Consider the following 24,852-nt stretch of genomic DNA (forward strand, 5'->3'; position numbering starts at 1 on the left):
TCCCTGGCAGCCAGCGCCACAGCACCCACACCCGCCAGCCAAGGTCAAGGTAACTGCAACACGGTGCGCTTGACGAGTGCCAGGAAGGCGCGGGCGATGCCAGGCCCGGGAGAGCACGCGCAGGCGTGTCGAGTGCTTCCGTGGGAGCTGATCTGCCTGCCAAGCGCTGGCATTTGGTTTCAGGAGCCAGGAGGTGACACCGAACAGGCGCTTGGCTTTAATTCTGTTTTAAAGAGGAGGGTACCGAGCGCGCCATGGCATTCAAGGCTCCGCGACACCAGGACACCAGAAAGGCAGGCGGGGCATGTCAGCGCGGGGTGGAATGCACACTCCCCTCCTCCCGTCTTTGTGGGACCCAGTGGAGGGCCAGGAGGAACCAGCGGGGGGCCCTGGAGGGTCTTCCATCCTGAAATTCTGCCTGCGCCCTTGCCCTGCCCAGCGCCCAGCGCTCAGGCTTAGCTGTCACAGCGGCGAACCCAGTCTCCTACCTTCTCCTTTGAGCTTTGCTCTCCTTTGCAAGAATTCAACCGCTCTCCTCCCTGTTTTCAAAAAGAACATTTAAAAAAAGAGGCAAAGCTCTGAAATAAGAAGGGAGATGGGCTTTGTTTTTATACCGTTTGCTATCCTTTGCTTTAAAAATGTAACTTCCCTGCAGGCATTAGGCACATTCTTTTCCTGGGCCCCGCGGATCAACCTCCCGCTGCGGGGAGGGGTCATTTTTCATTTCCTTGGTTCCTCTCCATAGCCGAGCACAAAGCACTTGAAACAAGCACCCATCTAACTGATGGAACATGTAACGAATCTATCACACTCGACATATTTAAGATAAAATACAAATCAAAACTAAGATTACATGTATTCATTTCTTCCTTATTTTCATAGAGTACCCTGTTCAGGTGATAGATATACTGCGACTTATAAAATGCAAAAGGTTAAATAAATATGAAATATTTAAAAATGAAGGAGGCTGACAAAATTTTGGCAATTCACCAACACAAGGGAGTTTTTATCATTCATTTAGAAATGCAACTCGATATTATATTCAGTCTATTTCCAAATAGGTATCTCTCTACCTGATGGTCAATACTCAAATGTCACCAAATTATTCATTTTTTTAAATTAAAATTTTTCTTAATTTTCATACATGAAGAAATATAACACACTGGACAAGTTCTAGAGTACAGTCTCAAGCTTATGTGGAATTATGACTGCTTTCAACAATTACTAAAATATTTTCAAAGAAAATCTACATATTCTTGTATGTCTGTCCCTGTAATAGACAAAGGAGAGTCACAAATCTGCAGTCTCAAACCAGCACATAACTACTAATGCAATGCCATAAACCAGCATATTTCCTTTAAAACTCACTAATTCTAAGCACATCAAAACATTAAAAGCTCTCAGGGTTCACAAAGTCTTCTTTGGTTTTTTCTTCTCTGCTTCTTCCTTTTCCTTTTCTATTGCAATGACTTGTAATTCAATTTCCTTGGCACTAAACATCTGAAAAGAAAATTTTTTTTTTTAATAAATTGCAATTATACCAAACATTTCTAAATATTGACAATATGAAAAACACCTATTATCTCTATATGTAAAAGCCCAACGACTGCAACGGCAGAACCACCAGAAGGACCTGTGGCTACGACATGCACTGCGGCAGCCAACCAGCCTGATCCGGCCCCAATCGGTGCCCCCCTCGCTGGCCCTGCCCCTGATCGGGGTGTTGGGGGCTGATGGGGGTGAGGCTGGCTGGCCAACCACCAGCAGCCCCTCCCCCTACCGGCCCTACCCCTGATTGGCCCCTCCACCCCAATCAGGAGCGGGGCCAGCCAGACCTCACCCATGCACAGATTTGTGCACTGGGCCTCTAGTATCTTATAAATTTCTATTATCTATTTATAACTTCAAATACATATGAAGTGTTTCAAAGAATCAAGAGCAACACACTTGTGACTATTATGAACAAAAACCAGAACTCTATGACATTTCCACTATCGTGCTAATAAAGAAAGTAGGGTAAAATATGTTATTCCATTACATATCCTACATCAAAATATAACTCTAAGACCATTTTAATGCAAGACTCTGTTCATGAGCAAATCACTCATTACTGAACTCCACCCCTCCTAACTGTGATTCTCTGAAAGGGATTCACTATTTTATCAGCTCATGGGCTGGCCATAAGCGATAAGGAAAAGATGATTCACACTGCTTATCTACAACTCCCTCACTGAATTCAAAGCAAAAATAATGTTTCTTTTATTTAAGTCATTTTTATTTTAAAGTCAAAAAATGGGAGCAAATTGCTCAAGGTCATACTGTTAAACAAACTGATTCGCTGGAACTTAGATCCAGGTCTGTCCAACTCCAAAGCATGTGTCCTAGTTGCCACGCAGCCTATCCTGAGAAACCATGTGGAAGGACACACACCAGCCTACCACTCAGAGGTAAAAACATATGTGTAAGTGTGTGTGTGTGCGCGCGCGCGCGTGCACATATGTGTGGGGCTGGAGAGGTGCCTCTGGTCTCTGGTTCTGTGTCCCTGCACTGTTGGCACATATGTCCTAGGCCAGTGATGGCGAACCTATGACACGCGTGTCAGAGGTGACACGTGAACTCATCTTTTTGGTTGATTTTTCTTTGTTGAATGGAATTTAAATATATAAAATAAATATCACAAATATAAGTCTTTGTTTTACTATGGTTGCAAAGATCAAAAAATGTCTCTATGTGACACGGCACCAGAGTTAAGTTAGGGTTTTTCAAACGCTGACACGCCGCGCTCACAAGGCTCTCCGTCACTGTCCTAGGCCCGTGGCAGCCGCGCTGATAACCCAGCCCCGTTCCCGTCTCCACACTCTGTGCTCAGCAGCTTGGTCACTAGGTGCGGCCATGGAGAGGAAGACCTGTCCCCATCCCTCTCTCTCTAATTAACTGAAACTCCGCTGCTGGCCTAGCCTCATATCCCCATCCATTGGTTAACTAATAAAATATGGGGATGTGGTAGCATTACAACAAGAATCCCCTCCACACACACACTCCAAAACAAAAACAAACCCCACTCTCCACACAGCGCTGATTTCAATACTATTTCCCCTTGAAATATCTTCCCCACAACAAAAGGAAAGGTGAACCTATAAGAAATTTTAGCATACTTTCCATGTTTCCCATGCTTTTGTATACTCTCAACTAAAGAGAGCAAACCACATTGTAAAGTTCTACCTAATGAACAACAGAGAACCATGTTTTGAATGCTCTTTGGCCAACGAATCCTCTACCATAAACTTCAGAACCATTCATCACATTGTTCTGAACAATTTATTTTGTGGTCCAGCAGTTATAACTCATAACGGCTAACAAAAGGTATACAGATAACAAGTTAGACTCATCACAAAGAAACAGGCAAAGGGCATCACACAAGTTATTAAAATTTAAGTCAACAGTGGCTCAAGGCACCTTTAAGTGGAAAGTGTAGAAAATAGATAAAAACCAGTAGGCAATCAAGAATAGGTGGAGGGTTTGTTAACATAATGAAGATCACATTATGTTCGAAGCCTGGAGGGCCAGCAATGATGTAATGGCAGCTGCATGACACTAGCTGGAAGCATAGCTTGCTGTCGGAAGATCTAAAAATCTAAGAAGAGTGGCTGCTCTCTACATGGTGGCAGGAAGGACTCTGCATGGGGAATGTGCTGTGCTGATCGCAGGACGTTCTGACTCAGCCGGGTCCCTCCCTCTAAGAACACACACACGCGGGGAGGTCTGTGCATGGGCATGGGCCTCAGCACCTCGTCTTCACAAAGGGCGAGGGAGAGGTGGCTGCTCGCAATAAGCACATCACATCAGCGAGCTTCGCCTCAGAAACAAGCAGAAGCTGTCATCATGTCCATGGTGCTCAGGGCATTCAGGCGTCACATCTTAAATTCTGTCCAGACACACTACCGACTCTTCCTGTTGGTTAGTGACTTACTTTCAAAGGCTGGTTTCTTCTCATGATAGCAAGGTCAATGTTTTTCCCACCGGACTGGACAACCTAATGCAGAACAAGCTGGTTTTAGAATGACTTCGGGAAATTCTGTGTTTTAATACGCAATTAAAGGACAAAACCTCTGCTTTCCTCATATCCTTCACTAGAGACCCAGTGCACAAAACTCGTGCACTGGCAGGGCTCCTAGCACTGCTGGCCAGGGCCTCCCTCTCCTTTCTTCCCCTGGCCACCTGCTGCTGCTGCCGCCTCCCTCCTTCCCCTGGCTGGCCCGCCCCCGGTCGAACTCCCAGATAAACTCCTGGTTGAGGGGACAATTTGCATACTACACTTTTATTATATAGGATTAGATCACTTACTTCTAGCAAAGCTCTTATTGCTAGTTTGATAGCTTCACTGTCATTAGCTATGGCGTCTTCTGTGTAATTCTTTTCTAGAAATTCTCGGACAGTTTTAGCACTTCGGCCTATTGCATTTGCCTTGAAAAATAGAAGATAACGCTTAGTAAAACTGCAATATGAAGGAATTTATGGTTACTAAGTGAAGTTTAAAGATTTACAGTTTACTCCAGTATTTCTTAGCGTAATTGCTAAATGAAAATTGTAGGTTTGAAAACGTAGCAAACATTTCAACAGCTCATTGGTCACTCCCATGAGTAATCTGTAGTGCCAGCAGGAGTAGTTTTCAGACACACCCATGCTTTCTACTGGCCAATGCGTCTGTCGCTCTAATATTGCCAAGTTCTTGACAGCAGGATAGATGGAGAGAGCTGAAACTCCATGAGGTGTGGGGAGGAGAGGAGGTGAGACTTTGGTGCAAAAGGGAGAAAAACGAGGGGAAAAAGAAAATCAACGTGAAGAAAGCTGTTTACACGAATGGGACTGCGCGTCATGTTCTGAGAATTTAGACTAACATACACTACTTATTACAGTCATTATCTCCTCTGACTTTATAAGCAAGAAGGGCTTCTTCTGTTCCAGTCCCCAGTTTTCTATTTCTTCAGAATTTTTCATCAAATGAAGGAAAAGGCAAGCACACTTCCCTCGCTGTTTGGCCACAGGTAGTTTACGCAGGTTCTTGTCATTCACTCTAAATTCCAGACTAGTGCTAGGACGGTGATGATGGAGATGACAGTAACTTACATGAGCAGAGCACGTATGTGCCAGGCACTACGTTGTTCATTTCACATGAATTAACTCATCCAGCCCAACCATCCCCCAAACAATTACATAGATAACGTTACTAACTCAGTTCACGCGTGGAGAAATGAAGGGCTGGGAAGGTTAACATGAGTTTTCTTCACCTCAACACCACTGACATGTGGGAACAGATAATTCTTTGCAAGGGAAGGGGGGGCTGTCCTGTGACTATAGGCTGTTGAGCAGCTCTGTCCGTTGATGCAGCAGTGACAACCAATGTCCCCGAAGGCCACAGACACCCCGATTTGTCACCTTTGGCTCACTAGTGAGCAATCATGCCTAATGTCGTCTCGGGGTAAAATGCAAACAGCCCCTACTGTTCTGGGCGCTTCCATGTGCAGTGACGGTCCAACTGTGGGAAGTGGTTTCCCGGAGGGAGCGGCGGTGGGAGGAGGGAGCGAGGTGGAGGCCACACAGGCAGCTCCGGCTGCGTGGAACCGGCTGGTGGCGCCTGAGTGTTGTGCCACCACCTTCCTCAGTCCCGCATTTCACTTAAAACATGAGCTGAAGCAAATATGGTAACATGTCAGCACCTGTTTCAACTTGGTGAATACACGCATGCACTGATATTATTTTTGTATTCTTAGGTATATGTTTGGAATGTTCCACTAAAAACAATCACTTCTTTCACTTAAAACTGTCCATGCTCCCACCTGCCCACTTTCACCCTGCGCTCCGTGCCAGTGTACCTAGTTAGAGCCTCTCCTTTTGTCTTCCTTTCCTCTACATCGTCAAAATCCCCCTTTCACTGTGTCATTTTCATAAACGCACATATTCCAAAACTTTTCAGCTACTCTTCCTTCTCGTTCACACCTTATACCCATTAAGCAAAGCCTCACACCATTCCTCATCTTGCAAAATAAAACCAACATCTAACCACTTTTCACCAAACTCAAATCACCTATTTTTTAAAATGTACTTTTTTATCGATTATTTTAGAGAGAGAAGAGGGGAAGGGAGAGAGAGAAACATCAATGACAGAGAATCCTTGATCAGCTGCCTTCTGCATGCCCCTACTGGGGATCGAGCCCGAAACCCAGGCATGTGCCTGGACTGGAATCGAACCCACGGCCTCTTGGTGCAGGGGCAATGCTCAGCCACTTATTCTTATTGTATCACCTGCATCCATCCTTGCTCTCTCCATACGGTTTTTACATAGATTGTTTTCATAGTAGCCAGAAGGATCCTTTTAAAAAGAGTCACTTTAATGGTTCTGTTTTGCTAAAACTCGCGTCGGTCCTGTTCAGAGTAAAATGCACAATTTTGCGAAGGAGTGTGAGGAGGGCCCTCTGCGATTCCCACCCCCTGCTGCGTAGACGCCTCTGCCATCTCATGTCCTGCCTCTGCCCCATCTCCTCCTCCCTCCCGCCCCCCCCCCCCCCCCCGCCCCACCACACACACCAGGAAGCCGCTCTTCAGAGCATCTGCACTGGCGCCTGTCCCGTCTGGGACCCCAACCCTGGCCACACCGTGCTCCCTCACCTCTCTCCGGCTCTGCTCACATCCTGCCTCCCAGGTCCCTCTTCAGATCGCACCCCCGCCCCCTCCTCAGCCCCCATCTGACTCTGCTTCTCCAGAGCAGGGCGGGACTTCTGAGGTCATCACGGGTAAGGATTCCATGGGGTCTTGGTAAGGCGGACAGCGCTCCGGACTAGAGGTCTGAGGGCTGCTGCCCTGCATATCCAGCTGCACCCGTGATGCCCATGCTGCGCTCTTGACCCCCACCCGGGGACCCCCACCTGGGGACCCACACCCGGGGAGGGGCCCCCACCCGGGGAGAGACCCCCATCCGGGGAGGGACCCACACCTGGAGACCCCCACCCGGGGACCCACACCCGGGGACCCCCACCCGGGGTGGCACGTGGCACCACCACAGGCCAACATGCTGCCCATCTGCTGGTCTCCCTGCCGCCGCTAGCATGCCCGTCCTCTGAGAGCAGACTGTCAGCTATGCTCAGTGTCCAGCACGTTCTGAGCTGAATGCTGTTGCTGACTAACCGGATCCTGTGTAGCGTCAAGTCTTGAAAAACACCTTCCTTGAACCCACATTCTCCGGTAGCTGCTGTTCCATCTCCCTGCTCCCCTTTACAGCTAAACTTCTTAAAGGAGCCATCGTCACTTCCTCCTTCTTACTATTCTCTTTCCTCAATTTTCTAACTTGGTCATTTCAAACCTGTGAAAAGCTGAGAGAACAATGAACTACTATGCACCTTTAACCTAGATTCATGTTATTAACATTTTGAGATATTTGTCTTATCTCTCCATTTACTTACACACACATTGCTGCTTTTTTAAGGTTGAAGATGTCATAACATTTTGCCCCTAAATACTTCTGTCAATTCCCTTAAAACAGGGATTTTTAAAATATAACACGGTAAGTCCACTCCCCAAAGCTACGGCTGACACACACCATTGCCGAGCACATTCAGTGTCGCTGGTTGTGACTGTCCCCATCGAGGGTCTAAGCAAACACCTTGGGCGTTGGTCCGTTTAGTCTCCTTTGAGCTGGGAGTCTCCTGGCTTTTTTTTTTTGTCTTTCAATGAACATTTTTTTCAGATCTTTTATTTTTTTGTTTTTATTGTCGATAGCATTACAGATATTTCCCATTCCCTCCCCCTGCCCCCTCCTCCCAACCCCTACCCCCACCTCCAGGTTTTCACTACCCTATTGCCCATGCCCATGGACTTTGAAATAAAAAATGCTTCTCTGTGTGACCTCAGGGAGTGACCACAAAATGGAAAACTACATAAACGTGGAAATTGTTATGAAACTGAAATGAAGAGTGATGACGTCACGATCAATGCAAACAGAAGACAGAGATTCAGGGTAACCATTCGTTTTGTGTAGGGCAGAGACCTGAAGGCACGTGAACAAGGTTTCTAAGCGGCAGGAACAAGCCTGGAACTTGCAGCAGGTACACTCACAGCCTCTGATAGCCATGAGACGTGCAGGCGGCTTAAAGGGTGTGCAGCTAACACCAGCACCCAGATCTCTGTGGTAAGAATACCAGCCACTGTTTTACTGGATTGGTTAACTGGTTTGTAAAGTAGTATGAGTATGGTCAGCTCAAACCAAATACGTTAGTTAATACAGGCTTACAAATCAAGGCAAGATTTCCCCATTAATTTATCTGGATGTTAATATAGTAACATAAACTCTTCATAACATTATTTTAAAACCTAAGTATTTAAACCTTTTAAGAATATATGTTTTATTGATTTCAGAGAGGAAAGGAGAGGAGAGACAGATAGAAACACCAATGATGAGAGAGAGTCATTGATCGGTTGCCTCCTGCATTCCCCACACTGGGGATGGAGCCCCGCAATCTGGGCGTGTGCCCTGACCGGGAATCGAACCATGAGCTCCTGGTTCGTAGGTCGACGCTCAACCCCTGAGCCACGCCGGCCGGGCAGTATTTAAACGTTTAATAGTCAAAATCACTTATCCTAGATTCTGGGGTATGGTCTTATTCTTCTGTATCAGAATGTACAAAATTCATCTCGGAACACCGCCACTGGTGTCTATGGCCTTCGATCTGGCCACCATGAGACTAAAGTGCGCCATTAAACAAAGCAGGTGGCTGGGTGCTGAAACACGAACAGCGACTCAAAAACCAGCCAGACAAATAAAAGCTGCATCCCAGGGATGGTGAGGCCGTCACTGCGATGTGCTGACACATGGGAATAAAGTCATGGTTTGGGGCTCCGGCTCCTAGAATAGAGGGTGCACTGAAGGGTTCAGTGTGGAGCTTATAGGCTCTCTCATCTTTATTAAAAGCAGAAAGACACGTGCCTCTCCTCGGAGCAGCAGCCATGTGACGTGGCAGTCAGTGGAAGGGTGGCGATGAGCAGGATCTGGGTATTTCTCACCTGCCCATTCGTATGCACTTAGGGTTGTCACATCTTTCCAAACGTAAAGGAAAAACCCGGTGATTAATAAGCCAAAGTGTTTCTCTATCCACCAGAAACCATCATAATTGCCAACTGGTTAAATGGTTACATAAAGTTCCTACCACCATCAATATTTTCATGTAACATAATTTTCATCATGCCCGGTAAAGTGATAAAGCATTTATGGTGAATACATCTTTTCAACTTCTTTTAATATATTAAAAATTCATGACTCACCTTCCAAGCGTGGTAAGTACCAGAGGGATCGGTCTGGTACAGTCTTGGGATACCATCATCATCGAAGCCTACAATTAGGGCAGAAATGCCAAAAGGTCTTCGTCCATTGCTCTGAGTGTATTTCTGAAAAATAAAATGTTTTGGTAATTACCTTATGTATAGGCCAGTGTTGGCGAACCTTTTGAGCTCGGCGTGTCAGCATTTTGAAAAACCCTAACCTGCCGAAACCGGTTTGGCTCAGTGGATAGAGCGTCGGCCTGGGGACTGAAGGGTCCCAGGTTCGATTCCGGTCAAGGGCGTGTGCCTGGGTTGCGGGCACATCCCCAGTGGGAGATGTGCAGGAGGCAGCTGATCGATGTTTCTCTCTCATCGATGTTTCTGACTTTCTATCTCTCTCCCTTTCTCTCTGTGAAAAATCAATAAAATATATTAAAAAAAAAAAAAAAAAGAAAAACCCTAACTTAACTCTGGTGCCGTGTCACATACAGAAATTTTTTGATCTTTGCAACCATAGTAAAACAAAGACTTATATTTTTGATATTTATTTTATATATTTAAATGCCATTTAACAAAGAAAAATCAACCAAAAAAATGAGTCCGCGTGTCACCTCTGACATGCGTCATAGGTTCGCCATCACTGGTATAGGCCATACAAAGGCCATTCTATTACTTATCAAGTAACACCTTCTTTATTCTGTATATCTTCCCGATTCTCTTCCCTCACTTTCTGAACTAACTTCAAATCCATAATGAAATTTTTAAAAATGTACAGTCTATAGAATGATATCCTGTTTACTTCTACATGGTCTTACTGCTGTTTTCCCATTGATTGATGCACATTTGGGTAAATAACAAGATTGAGCCTTTGTGACAGCAGAGAACGGTGTGCCTCACACCGCTGGGGCTCCCGGACGCTGGTTTTCATCAGCTGAGCTTTAGATCACTCCTCCGCTGCCTGTGAGAGACCTGACCATTGTTACTATCAGCGTTCTTACATGACGCTATTGTTATCAGATGTCTTTTCTTGGTACCATCATTGTCCAGTATATTCTGTCCACCGTACGCTGAGTTACTCTACATAAAACCCAACCGAGACATTCTGTCAGCTCCAAAACAAGGGACTCTCTGTTTCTCTAAAGAAAAAGCATGCTTTCCCCTCACAGTCCGCAGGGCACTGGGAACCAACTGTGTTTTTCACTCCAGTGCCAGGATCTGAGCTCCATCGGGAGTGGGGCCCACACTCACTCTGCGCCTGGAGCCCTAGAAGTGCAGACGGGTCCTGACCAGGAGCTGAGGCCGCCCGCAGGCAGCTCAGCCACGCGTGCACCTCGGCGGCTCGAACATCTTGACACCAGCTTCCTTCTGGACTCGTCTAGCACGGTATCTATTCTAAAATGTTTACATCCTATTAGGCATGTGTTTTAACAGCCAATTCAAATTATGGATGCAAATAACTGGCTACACAAACATAATGCACCTGTAAAGTAGGGTCTATATTTTAATTTCTCTGTATCTCCTAATGCTCCTAGATCTCACTAATGTAAGAAGATGTGTGGCAAACACACCTTAGAGGACAGACCCTTCTACTTTATGTGCTTAGTCAACGCTTTTTAAAACGGAAAAGTAATTTGTAAGTACCAGAGGTGTATCTAAAGCATCTCTCCTTTATCCCAGGACCCAGGACCCTTCTCAGTGGCAACTTACTCTTACAGACTTAAAATGTACCTATATATATAACACCCTAATATGAAATAGACCGAACGGTGGAACAACTGAACAACCGGTCACGATGTGTGCTGACCACCAGGGGGCGTGCACAGAACATGGCAGGCGTCGGCAGCAGGCGGCAGAGTGCTGAACGTGAACGGCATCGGCCACGGTGGGATGGTGGAGCAGGTGAGCGGGGGCGCCAGACCAAGGTGGGGCGCCGATCGCTGTCATTGGGGCGAGCCTCTGGTGGGTACTGAAAATTCTTTGCTCCCGCACACCACAATTCCACCGGTGCTCGCACCTGCTGCTGCTGCCGGCCTCACTAGTACCCGCTGCCAGCACCCAGCGCTGGCCCTGATCACCCCGAAGGTTTCTCCACCTCCCCCTGCTCCCGGGGGGTGACTGGGGCCGCTTGCACCTGCTGCTGGTGCCAGCCCTGCTCTCACCGCTGCTGGTGCTGGCCCCAATTGCTCCGCCCTGTCAGCGGCTGTGAGTGGGGCTGGCACTGTCAGCATGTGGCAGTGGTGGTGGCAGGAGCGGGGCTGCCAGCAGACAGGGGATGGGTGGGGCGTGGCGGGAGGATAGGCCGAGACCCGCTCCTGTGCCATCGCAGTCTCATGGCTCACAGTTTCTTCCAGGGTGCACGAATTCGTGCACTGAATCCCTAATGTTTCTATAATATTCTATACATAACCTTCATGTTTCTAGAAGAAGACCTAAAAATTACAATTGGGAATCTTGTATACACAATGTTCCACACCTTGTTTTTTGGGGGATGCCTTTATAAACTCTGGAAAAAGCAGAGCAAATAAAAAAAGCAAAAAAATACAAAATGTTGGACTTTCCTGCAACATATATTAAATCTTAAAAATAGGGCAATTTAAAATTAAGTATGTAATTTAAAACTTTAATATACAGAAAGTATGGTCTATAAAAATACCTCTATGTGGACAAATGGTAAAATCCATGCCAGAAAGTGTTCTAAATGTTTTAAAAGTATTAAATCATTTAATCCAACTCAACAGAGTAGGTATTACTGTAATGCTCATTATATAAATAAGAAAATTAAGGCAAAACAGGCTAAATAGTTGGCCCAGAGCACTATGTTATACTTCTTTGCAAAATAAAAGAAAAATGAAAAACCAGTGCTAATGATTCTTCAGGGGTACACTTATACATTGTTTATTGTATAATAAAAATTGGTTCAATTTTTTCAGAAAGTAATTTAGCTATATATAACAAAAGTCTTAAAACCAATTATAATTTTGCCCAGCCCAGGTGGCTCAGTGGTTGAGCACTGACCTATGAACCAGGAGGTCACAGTTTGATTCCCAGTCATGGCACATGCCTGGGTTGTAGGCTCCATCCCCAGTGTTGGGTGTGCAGGAGGCAGCTGATCAATGATTCTCTCTCATCATTGATGTTTCTATCTCTCTCTCCCTCTCCCTTCCTCTCTGAAATCAATAAAAATAAATTTTCAAAAAGACCAATTCTAATCTTAAAAAATAACCCAATATAATTTAAAAATAACAAAATCTGTTTCAAAGATAATGTTATTAAAGTAGCAATTTGAGAGCCAGCAAGTGAGAAAAGGAATGAGAAAATGAAATAAACTAGAAACATCCTAAGTAATTACGGATAGCAACTAAAATCAGTATTATAGGCAGACCTCTGAGCATCCAGACCACCATAAGAAAGAGAGTATCACAATAAAGCAAGTCTTAATTTTTTGTTGGTGAAGGGTCCTACTTTCAATTTATAATAAATGCAAATCTGTAAAGTGCAATAAAGTGAGGAACAATAAAAGGAGTTCTGCCTGGCCCTGCTGGCTTGGCTCTGTGGATAGAGCGTCAGCCTGTGGACTGAAGAGTCCCAGGTTCGATTCCAGCCAAGGGTACATGCCTGGGTTGCGGGCTCGATCCCCAGTAGGTGGCGTGCAGAAGGCAGCCGATCAATGATTCTCTCTCATCATTGATGTTTCTATCTCCCTCTGTCTCTCCTTCTCCCTTCCTGTCTGAAATCAATAAATAAATATATTAAATAAAAAAATAAAAAGAATCCAAGAAGGTGACCTAGGGTTTAAAAAAAAAAGAGTTCTGCCTGTATAGAGTTATATAAGGACTTTGTTGACATATATAAAAGCACATAAAATAATAAGTGAAAAGCATATTTGTCCACATCATGATTAGACTTAATATTAATGTACTTACTACGGATTCAGAAGTTATACCTGAACACTATCAGTTGTGTGTAGGTTTGTAGGTGAAAGAATCATGGGTATTACTTTGGTAAACTCTAAAAATTGGTTCTCTTTACTCTATCTTCAGAAGTGAAGAAAGATTAGATTGCTTGCTCTTTTTAATCCTATATAATAAAAGGCTAATATGCAAATTGACCAAACGGCAGAATGACTGGTCGCTATGATGCGCACTGACCACCAGGGGGCAGATGCTCAACACAGGAGCTGCCCCTGGTGGTCAGTGTGTTCCCACAGGGAAAGCACCGCTCAGCCAGAAGCTGGGCTCATGGGGAGTGGGCCTAAGCTGGCAGTTGGACATCCCTGAGGGCTCCTGGACTGCGAGAGGGCGCAGGCCGGGCTGAGGGACCGCCCCCTCCTGAGTGCGCGAATTTCGTGCACCAAGCCTCTAGTTTTAATATAATCTCCACAACTGACACTGACTGAGATTCCCAGTGATCAAATCAATCCGTTCCACCGCAGTGACAGTGTGAGTGTGACGTGTGAGGAAGAATAGAGAACTTAGATTTCACAGACTAAATGCCTGAAGTATTTGCATGGCCTGACCCATACCGGTAAAGGAGAAGCGTGAAGCAGCTGGTTGCTCTCTTGGCTTACCTGTTTTAAGGATGCTATGAAGCGAGTTATATACTCGACAGTGACTGGGTCCTCAACGGTAAGCTTATGGCTCTGGCACTCCACACGGGCTCTGGTTATCACCACTCGAGCATCCGCAGTCAGTCCTATAAAAGGAGTTGAACCATTACAAGAAAGGAGGACTTTTTCAATGTCAAAAGGGTTTTAGCTAACACAAAATCTTTCTTATAATGTCCTTTGTTTTTCTCAGTATATGTCCATTATAAAGACTTTGTAAAATTCTTTGCAAATCGCTTATCTGACATTCTGATTTATTTCCTTCAGGGCTTAACTTGATGCATTCTTACTTACCTTTTAAAGAAAATGATTTTAAAGAGTAATGGTTAAACACTAATGTTAAGTAAACTATTTCCAAAAGATTAAAATGGTTTCATTCATAGTAGATGGGCTGGTGGTTAGGGTTTATTAAAAATAGTTTTTTAAAATCTCTGTAGTCATATTTTTAAAAACTTTTTCAGGGGGAGATATCAATGGCAGCCTGTTCAAAGGTTGATGGTCTATCCTGATTCCAAAACTAATATACTTATTTCCTAACCATGAAGTAAGCTGGATTTCTTCTTATGAAAACAATGAACATTACATTTCATTATCAAACACATATCCACTGAATTCAAACTTCATTCAATATAACTTTGAAATATGTCTCAGTATTTTGTCTAAGATTAAGGATTGAAAAATAAAAAATGTGAAACCAGAAAAAGAAAACATGCCTTACCTTCATCCTACCAAACATCATGTAATTAATTCCTAACACTTCTATAAGGAAATAAAGTAAGTGCCCCAACAGATGCAATGCATGTAACCGCTTCTATTATATCAAAGACTTCTTTGGCATTCGACCTTTCCGTGGCCAGTTTGTTTCCTTCCCCCGCTCTCTTAAAGCCACATTGCCACAGCCACTCACAGTCTTTGAAACAGCCCTTGCTCATCTAACATCAGTGCTTTGTAGTCACAGACTCGGTTCCCCTTCCACATCATCTCCAGTCAGGTTTCCAGGAGCCAGAAGAATCGCTGTCCCTGAAGACAGTTAATACTCGTCAACAATAAGACGCTGTCAGAATACGCCACGGCTAGGGATCACACTCACACTCGTGGGCCGGGTGCGAATCACAAGCAGAGAGTGAAGGGAAGAGAAACTGATTCTCTTCTCCTGGCAGATGTTATCTGAGAGAAAGAGATGGAAAGAGCCCTGGGTGGTGTGGCTCAGGGGAGAGAGTGCTGGCCTGTGGACCGCAGGTCTCCAGTTTGATTCCTGGTCAAGGGCATGCACGTCAGTCGCAGGTTCCCTAGCTCTGGCCGGGGCACCTGCAGGAGGCAACCAATCCATGTGTCTTCTGCATGTGGAAGTTTCTGTCTCTCCCCACCCACTTTCTCTGGAAATCAATGGGAAAAATATCCTCAGGTGAGGATTAAAACAAAAAAAAGAAATGGAAAAAGACTGATTTAGCTTATCCTATGAATTAAAAGCTTCACTCATTTAGAAAATGTGATCAGAAAGGAGATTTCTAAGTATTTTCCATTTACAACATATATGATCCAAAAGTAGAGAAACATAAAAGTAGCATACTTAGAAAGTTGTACTAAACTGAGTCAGTGACAAATTTGCCAAACCACGAGTATCATAGTTGTGTGTGTGTGTGTGTATGTGTGTGTGTGTGTGTGTGTGTGTTTAACATAATAAGCAACAATTATACTAATAAATACTAAATGGATAGGAAAAAAGACAAATTCCATTTAAAGACAGTATTGAGCCCTAGCTGGTTTGGCTCAGTGGATAGAGCATCAGTCTGCGGACTTAAGGGTCCCAGGTTCGATTCTGATCAAGGGCACATGCCTGGGTTGCGGGCTTGATCCCCAGTAGTGGGTGTGCAAGAGGCAGCCGATCAATGATTCTCTCTCATCATTGATGTTTCTATCTCTCTTTCCCTCTCTCTTCCTCTCTGAAATCAATAAAAATATATTAAAAAAAGATAGTATTGCAATTTCACTGTTTATAAATAAGCAATTATAGAATAAATGAGCCCTTAGTCCAGTGCCACAAACTTACCTTGAAGCTACTATCATATCGTAAAATTTCTACTATTAAATGGAATTCCACATGGTACATGAAATCATTTTTTTCAAACACTTTGATTTATTTCCCTAAGGATTGTTTTTCAAACATTAAAAATATAGTAACATCAATAAAAGAATGTGATTTTTTTCAAAATGGAACCGTATTTCTTTTTGATATGTGCTTGGATATGTACCTCGTATTCCCCACCAGAGGGAATAAGAGCTACCATATAATTCTATAGTTTAGAAACAGAACTGTATCATACATATTCTTTTGTAACTTACTATTTTTAATATATGTGATGGGTATTTCTCATGTCAATACATACAGATCCTACCACCTCCTTTTTTAACTGCCACTAAATACTATTACTACTAATAATAATGTTGTAGTTTATGCTGAATGAAAACAAGCCTGTAGTAAAAGGTTTTATGCATATGATTCTATTCAGACAGCATTCTCAACAATGACAGAATTATAGAGATGGAGAAGAGAACAGCTTACTGACCCCAGAGGTCAGTGATACGGAGGAGGGATAGCATGGGTAGCCTTGTGTAAGGTAAGAGTTGTGTGTCGTGATTGTGGTGATGGCTACAGGAATCTATACGTGTGGGAAGCCTAATAACACTACACACACATGCAAATGAGTGCATGTAAACCTGGTGAAATCTGAAAAAAAATCTCTGGCTTGTAACCATGTCCACTTACTGGTCTGAAGATGTCACCCTTGGGGAAAACTGGGAAAGGAGACAGGGGACTACTCTGTTGTTGTTTTTTATCATTTCCTGATCTAAAGTTATTTCAAAATAAAAAAATTAAAAAGAAAACAGCTACCTACAATTACAATTAAGATAATACAATGTATACCTTCTGACATTTATGTTTTATCAAAACCAACTCTCAGAAATCCTGGTTACAGAGCTGTGATTGTCCCAGAAAAGACAGGGTGCACTGTTTGTGTCGAATGAGACATGGAGCGAGCTCCCTGTGTTGTATACGTACAGCACCACGGCAGCGGTGGTGGGCCCACCGGTGTGACCGACTGCACCACATGCTCGGTGTCACCCCTGGAGGCCCACAGGTACCTGCAAAAGCCATGCAGACGTGGTCATCCAGGGCACAGATCTTCCTCACAGTCCGCTCGTCCTGCAGCTTGGCGACTGACTTCTTTTCTACCCCAAGTACAACGATATTGGTACCACGAATTCCAACCTGTCAAACCGTTAAAAAGTATAGTTAGTTGTCAGTTTTACATTATATCAAGTTATTCTAACACATGCCTTAGAGGAAAATGCTCTTCCTTAAACAGTCAGTAAAACTGAGAAAACAGACTTCTAAGAAAACAGCTGCGTAGATCCTGGTTTAGATCCTCAGCCCTTTGCAGAGCTCCCTGTGGAAGGGCGGAGTGACAAGCAGCCCATCCATCCTAGGGATGCGGGGGGGGGGGTGGGGGGGGGGGATGGCCGGGAGGGAGGATAGCCGGGAGGGGATGCCGGGGGGGGGGGGGGGCGGGGGGTGGGGTGGGGAGGGAAGGAGGTGGTGGAAGGCGGTAGATCTGTGAGGCTCAGCAGGAGGCACAGAAGTGCAAGCTGAACATGCGTGTGGTGAAAGCCCTTGGGGCCCGACGCCCCCCGAAACAACCCCCCCCTCAGTCCCTGCCCCCAGTGCGCTGTCCCCAAGGGCTACCCCTCTCCCTCTTCATCCCCGACCCACTACTTACAGGGCTGACCCAAACCCAAAGCATTTTGTAAATACATTTTTTTCTTTCCAAAGAACAAAATAAAACAAACCTGCCAACACACACTATCTAGAAAATGTTTGCAATGGAAGTCCCAATATCAAAGGCTTTAGGATGTGGACAAAATTATGCTCAGAAGAAAATTCATAATCTCACTTTACAAAATCAAATTAAAAATTAATAAAAATTAATTCAAGAAGTTAAAAAAGGGATAAAAACATTTAAGCTAAGCTCAAGGGGAGAAATAAGGAAAAAGCAGAAATTAATGACTAGAGAGAAAACAACAAATTGGTCATACCAAAAGACAGTTTTTTAAAGAAATAATTTTTAAAATGTCTTAGTTAAAATAGCCAAAAGGCAGAAAGAGTAAAGGAAACATATCCAAGTGGGAAAAAGTAGGAATTTAAAAATTATGCACCCTAAAAATTTGAAAATCTGACTGAAAGGATAACAGTAGAAAAACAAAAAAACTGCCCATACTGACTCAAAAACAGAAAGACAGACAAGCTCATTACAACCAACGGATAATTTCATTGCCGGCGGGAACGTGCGATGGCGCAGCCACTGCGAGCAGCACTGTGGCAACTCCTCACAAAACCAACCGCGCGGTGCCCGTGCCGCCCGGTAACGGCACACTTACGATCTACACCAGAGAAACAAAAGCTCATGTCCACGCAAAAGCCCGCTACGCACGTTCACAGCATCTCTCTGCAGAACACGCCACGCTGCAAACCCACACGCCCTGCAACAGGGGCACCGCCGAACGGTGACGCATCCACACCATGGGCACTGCCCAGCCATCAAACACGGTGCGAGCGGCAACCAGGTGGGTCTCAGGGCAGCAGGCAAGTCCCCAAAGGTTCAGCCTGTAGTGTGGCCCCACGCCTATGACGTCTGAGATGGCAAAACATGAGAAACAGGAGACAGAGGAGGACAGCCAGAGAGCAGGCCAGGGCTCCGAGAGGCGGGTGAGGGGGCGTGGGTGCTCACAGAGGAGCAGCAGGAGGGACTCCCTTGGAGCTGGACGCTGTCCAGGTCCTGCCTGTGGACACACGAATATACACAGGCAATAAGACATGGCAGAACTCGATGTTCACACAACGGAGTACAAGTAGAATGGAGAAATCTGGATAAAACAGGTGGCTTTTATCAATATCAATATTCTGATTGAACCACAGTTTCGCAAAATGTTACCATTGGCAGAGAATGGGCAACACATACAAGTTTCTCACAGCTGCGTGTGACCTGCAGCGATCGCAGTAACATTCCAATTGGAAGTATTCCACTGGGGCCCTGGCCGGCGTGGCTCAGCTGGTTGGAGCATCGACCCGCCCACCAAAGGTGGCAGGATGGATCCCAGTCACTGCACACACCCGAGCTGTGGGGTTCTGGGTGCATGTGGAAGGCAACCGATTGATGTTTCTCTGTTTCTCTCTCTCTCTCTCTCTCTCTCTCTCTCTCTCTCTCTCTCTCTCTTTCTCTCTCTCTCCCTCTCTCCCTCCCTCCCTCCCTCCCTCCCGCTCAAATCAATTTAAAAAAAGTATTCCATCAGGAAGGAGGAAAAGTTGGGAAAGATAAAAAAAAAGAGCAGTAAAATGTTGACAACTATTGGAGCTGGTGTACAGAAGTTCATTATACTATACCCTTTATATCTCTTTTTGTTTAGAATATCTATATATATAAAGCCCTAATATGCAAATAAACGAATCGGCAGAACAACCAAACAGCCCAATAACCAGTTGCTATGACGCGCACTGACCACCAGGGGGCACACGCAGAACATGGCGGGTGTCGGCTGCGGCAGGGTGGTGGAGCAGGTGAGCGGGGACACCAGACCAAGGAGGGGGGCGTCTCAGGTGGTTATTGGAAATTCTTCACTCTCACGCACCGCAGTCCCGCCCGGTGCTCGCACCGCTGCCAGCGCTGGCCCCGCTTTCATCTGCTGCTGGCGCCGGCGCCAGGAGCAGGGCTGCCAGCAGGCAGGACCAGGCCCGCGGTGGGCCGAGACCCGCCCCTGTGCCCTCCACAGCCTCGCTGCCCACAGTTCCTTTCAAGGTGCACAGATTCATGCAGTGGGCCCCTAGTTATATAATAAAAAGTTAAAAATAAATCAAATTAACCTAAAAAAGAAATAAACCTCAACTTTATCTGCTGGTTTTCTCTCACCAACATTGAAACATACGCTAAAGTCTCTCTCATATTAAACAAAATCTTCAAGACCACATCCCTTCAGTCCTGCCTCTTTCACCCAATTCTTTAAAAGCCAAATATCCCCACCCCGCAGCGCACAGCACTGGGCTTTACTGACCTCCTCCCAGAGTTCAGCCAAAGCAGGCTCTACATGGGTCACTGAGCCCGCCAGGTTGTGTGCGCTCTCGCACAGAGTCTGTGCAGTCTACAGTCTATTTATTCCTTCTGGGGTGAAGAAGGGTATCCAAGAATACTCACGTACTTGACCGTCAACACAGGTTTTAAGAAGGGGTGTGGGGTTGGGGGGGGAAGGACACACTAGTGCAGCGGTTCTCAGCCTTCCTGATGCCGCGGCCCTTTAATACAGTCCCTCATGTGGTGGGGACCCCCAATGTCATTGTTACAAATTGAATATCATTAAAGCATAGTGATTATCACAAAAACAATATGTAATCATAGATGTGTTTTCCGATGGTCTTAGGCGACCCCTGTGAAAGGGTCGTTCGATCCCCAAAGGGGCCGCGACCCACAGGTTGAGAACCGCCGCACTAGATAGCAAGCTCCCCATGGACAGAAATGGAGTCTAACTTACTAGGAAACACGAGGGCCCAAAACCGCACTTGGCAGATGCAAGTATTCACCAAAAATGTCCTGAAATGAATGTGCTGGGAAAACCATAGACGACATTGAAGGAGAAAGAGAAAACAAAGGGATCATCAATGATAAGCGCTGCCATTTATTTGCTGTGAACCAGACACTGTGCAAGATCCTTAACACGTATTATTACTTCATTCAGCTGTCACGGAGCCCCATGGAGGAGGTGCTGTCTCGGTGCCTATTTTACTGTTAAAGGAACTGAAGCTTGAAGAAGTTAATTGCCGTCCATGATGCATGTCTGACTCCACATGCATGATGACAGCTAACTAACACATTTTTACTGTATAAACCACATGATGCAATGCAAAAAGCAGAGGCTTTGGAACGAGAAAAAGCTAAGTGTGAACACGGGCTACATCAGCGTTTACCTGGACACCTTCATCCAACGATGAAAGCTCTGAATTATAGATCCCACATCTATAAAAAGGGATTAAACACTCTCCTTAACATTAGATAATGTACAAAAAATACCTGATGCAAAATAAATGTCACTGAAATGTCCGTTACTTCCTGCCCAGCCTCTGCACTGCACACTGTGCAGCAGAAAAACGAAACACACCACCTACATTCTCCCGGACCGTCCTGCCCGCGGGTGTGAGGGGTCTGTTACAGACCTGACCCGAGAGAACGTGAGGCCAAGGAGCAATACTGCCCGGTGCTCTGTGTTACAGGTTATGAATTCCCAAGAAAACGACCCCCGATGCGGGGAGGGGGTCAGAGACGGCTTCAGGAGGGAGGAGTAAAGGGAGAGCGGCAGGAGGAAGTGTTTTCTCCCCTCCCCTCCCCTCCCCTCCCATGGGGGGGGGGGGCAGAGCGTGTGCCAGTGAGACCACGAAGCCGCCCGACAGTAAAGCGGTGGTAAGGGTGATGGAAGACTGATGGTCAGACGGGGAGCTGAGCTCTGATAAAGTCGGAAATACGGGACTGATAGCAGGTTTGGGGTCAAGGAGAGGACAGAATGAGGAGTGACAATAAGTCCTATCTTTTCCAGGAGAATATTAGGAAAGATTCATATTTTTCCCAAGAAGAAAGGTATTACCTCTCCAAAATGTTATTCAAAGATGGTTTTCATTTACAGAAAAGGGAAGGAAGCAGGCCTCTTGTCTCACTTCGGCTGTAAAATAATCGCCAAGAAGGCAAACCCACGCTTGTCACTGTGGCCCATGCAACTTGTCTAAGTGACGGCACCTTCACATAGCGGGCAGAACGGGTGACTTCGGCTCATTTATAGTCATCGCATCAAATGCCATTTGTAGACCCATTATTTTGTGACACATTTTAATCAACAAGTGTCAGTGCAGACTTCACCCCATGCAAAGGTCACGGCACCCACAGGGAAACACAGGAACTCCATACAAAGATGCAAACTGTAATTTGGGAATCCCGAAACAAAACCTCTTCTCCTTCCGGTGTATCCTTAAAAACGCCCACTCCAGGTACTTTTATATCCGCGCCCTTTACAGCTCATTGCACAGGAGCCGTCCATCACTTCTGCTGCCTTCTAACGCATTTCAAGGAGCCCAGGCAGTTTCTCCCATCTCTCCCTTCACTGCAGGCTCGGAGCTCGGGCATCACTTTCTCTCCATCTGCTTCATGCCATGCTGGGGGCTGTAGAACTTCTTGTTCTTATCAAGATGGCACCCTTTCGGTTTAAGCTGCATCCGGCTTTTCTCAAATTTACAATTCTAAAAAAAATTACTTACAAAAAAGAAGCAAACTAGTGGGCCCCATTGAATAGAAAAATACTTTAAAAAATGTAAGATTCTTTCCAGTGGGCTTTTTTTTTTTTTTTTTTTTTTTTACCACTTTACCTCTGATAGGTTTATAGTAAAACCGAAGGACTCCCTCCCATCACTAAGTCTGCATGGAAAGCGAGACAAGATACAGCCACGCTACACGTGGAAACGAGCTGTGCACCTCAGAGCCGGGTCTCCAAGCCCAAAACGCACACCCATCGGCCCCACGAAACCCGAGAGGCTAGAAAACGATCCCTCGGAACTGAAGGCGAGGACGTGGAAGGGCTGGGATGATCGGTCTTGGGTCGCCAGAGCATTTTTGTCCTTTTTGATTTTTATAAGCCGCAAAGCCATTAAACATAAACTAAAGCTTGGCAGGAGCACTACAACTACCCTGAGAATTTAGAAGTTTTCCAGAATGTGGATCGGTAAATTTAAGGGCATCACCTCTCAAAGGCTTTCAGAATTATTTAAAAATCTCACCGAAAAATAAATGGACACCCCCCCCCCCCACACACACACACACACCGGCCAACGACAGGAGGTGGTGGGGGCTGAGCACCGATATTGCGGTGCAAATGTCAGGACGATCCTTCTTAACGAGTGAGAGCCGAACCCCTGCCAACCAGCATCCTTTGCGTGACCGAGTCTGCATTCAGGGCTGCGATCCTCTTTAACCTGTTATTATAATCATCACAGGGAGACCCGCTCTGGGGGAGGGCTCCTTCCCAGGTCACTGCACCGCCAGGTCAGTGCGCCCCCAGGTCAGAGCACCCCCAGGTCACTGCACCTCGAGGTCAGTGCACCCCCAGGTCAGTGCATCCCCCGGGTCAGTGCACCCCCAGGTCAGTGCACCCCCAGGTCAGTGCGCCCCCAGGTCACTGCACCTCGAGGTCAGTGCGCCCCCAGGTCAGTGCACCCCCAGGTCAGTGCATCCCCCAGGTCAGTGCACCCCCAGGTCAGTGCACCCCCAGGTCACTGCACCTCGAGGTCAGTGCACCCCCAGGTCAGTTCACCCCCAGGTCAGTGCACCCCCAGGTCAGTGCGCCCCCAGGTCACTGCACCTCGAGGTCAGTGCACCCCCAGGTCAGTTCACCCCCAGGTCAGTGCGCCCCCAGGTCAGTGCGCCCCCAGGTCACTGCACCTCGAGGTCAGTGCATCCCCCAGGTCAGTGCGCCCCCAGGTCACTGCACCTCGAGGTCAGTGCATCCCCCAGGTCAGTGCAACCCCAGGTCAGTGCAGCCCCCAGGTCAGTGCGCCCCCAGGTCAGTGCACCCCCAGGTCAGTGCGCCCCCAAGTCACTGCACCTCGAGGTCAGTGCACCCCCAGGTCAGTGCACCCCCAGGTCAGTGCACCTCGAGGTCAGTGCATCCCCAGGTCAGTGCGCCCCAGGTCAGTGCAGCCCCCAGGTCAGTGCATCCCCCAGGTCACTGCACCTCAAGGTCAGTGCGCCCCCAGGTCAGTGCATCCGCAGGGGCGCGCCCCGGGCTCCTTCCAATGCTCAGCACAGCCTGAGTCCTTCTACAGCTCCGAGGTCCCGGAACGCACACGCACGTGCACACAAGCATGTACGCACGCATAGGCAGCACGCGCACACAATACGCAGCACACACATACGCAGCACGCACGGACCCTACGCAGCACACGCACACGCATAGGCAGCACGCAAACATACGCAGCAGCACGCATGCACGCACACTACGCAGCACGCACACTATGCAGCACGCACACTACGCAGCATGTACACATGCTCAAACGCTCACGCACGCGCACACACGCACACGCGCCCGTGGCCTCGGTAAGCCCAGGCCGGTGCACACAGCGGCCCTGAGACCCACCAGCGTGGGCGCCATCACTCGCAGCCGAGCCGTCCTCTCCCTCAAGGGCAGTCACGGCCCGCTCATGGGGCCCGTCCCCCAGCCGCGCGGCGCCGGGACAAGCTCACGGGGCACCCCCGTCTCCCGGCCCCGTGGCCCCGCGGGCGCTGCTCACCGCCGTGGAGCCCTTCTTCACCGCCTCCTGGGCGTACTCCACCTGGAACAGGTGCCCGTCCGGGGAGAAGACGGTGATGGCCCGGTCGTACCGCGACGCCATCGCGCAGGGCTCGGTGATCTCCTGGAGCTTCGGGAACCCACAGCGCCGGCCTCGAGCAACCGCTCCGCCACGTGAGAGCCCCAGCCGGAAGTGCGTGGGGGGCTGGGGCGGAAGTGCCTGCGCGGCTTCCCGTGGGGGAGGGGAGGGGGGGGAAGAGGGGTACGGTGGGGGAGGGGAGAGCCCTGGTGCCCACCCCCGGTGCCAGGCTGTGCCGCCGGCAGGATTCGGGCACCCTCAGTGGCTGGCCGCTGCCCCTGGGGCGGCGTCTGATCATCGGGTATAAACACAACAGCGAGATGGGGTGCAGCCCGCCTGTGGCCGGTGCGACCTAAGCACCCGGGCGTCCGGTTCTGTTCCCAGCGGGCACAGGCCCGGTTCCGGGCCCCCAGCGTGGGGCGTGCAGGAGGCAGCCCATCCGCGATTCTCCCTCATCATTGATGTGTCTTTATTTTTTTTTTTAAACATG

At 47.1% G+C, this 24,852-nt stretch overlaps 1 protein-coding gene across 1 annotated transcript; it reads right to left on the reverse strand.

The window, feature by feature from the left end:
- Nucleotides 1-980: 980 nt before the first annotated feature.
- PSMA8 (proteasome 20S subunit alpha 8) lies at nucleotides 981-24,603 on the reverse strand. Its single transcript, XM_081097550.1, has 7 exons — nucleotides 24,285-24,603; nucleotides 17,057-17,183; nucleotides 13,877-14,001; nucleotides 9,313-9,435; nucleotides 4,345-4,464; nucleotides 3,971-4,033; nucleotides 981-1,500 (listed from the first exon to the last, which is right to left on the reverse strand). The coding sequence occupies exons 1-7, from the start codon at nucleotides 24,384-24,386 to the stop codon at nucleotides 1,408-1,410; spliced, it is 753 nt and encodes a 250-aa protein (XP_080953676.1). The 5' UTR covers nucleotides 24,387-24,603; the 3' UTR covers nucleotides 981-1,407.
- Nucleotides 24,604-24,852: the final 249 nt, after the last annotated feature.

This window comes from Myotis nattereri (assembly GCF_964212035.1).
Source record: "Myotis nattereri genome assembly, chromosome: 8".
NCBI lineage: Eukaryota > Metazoa > Chordata > Mammalia > Chiroptera > Vespertilionidae > Myotis > Myotis nattereri.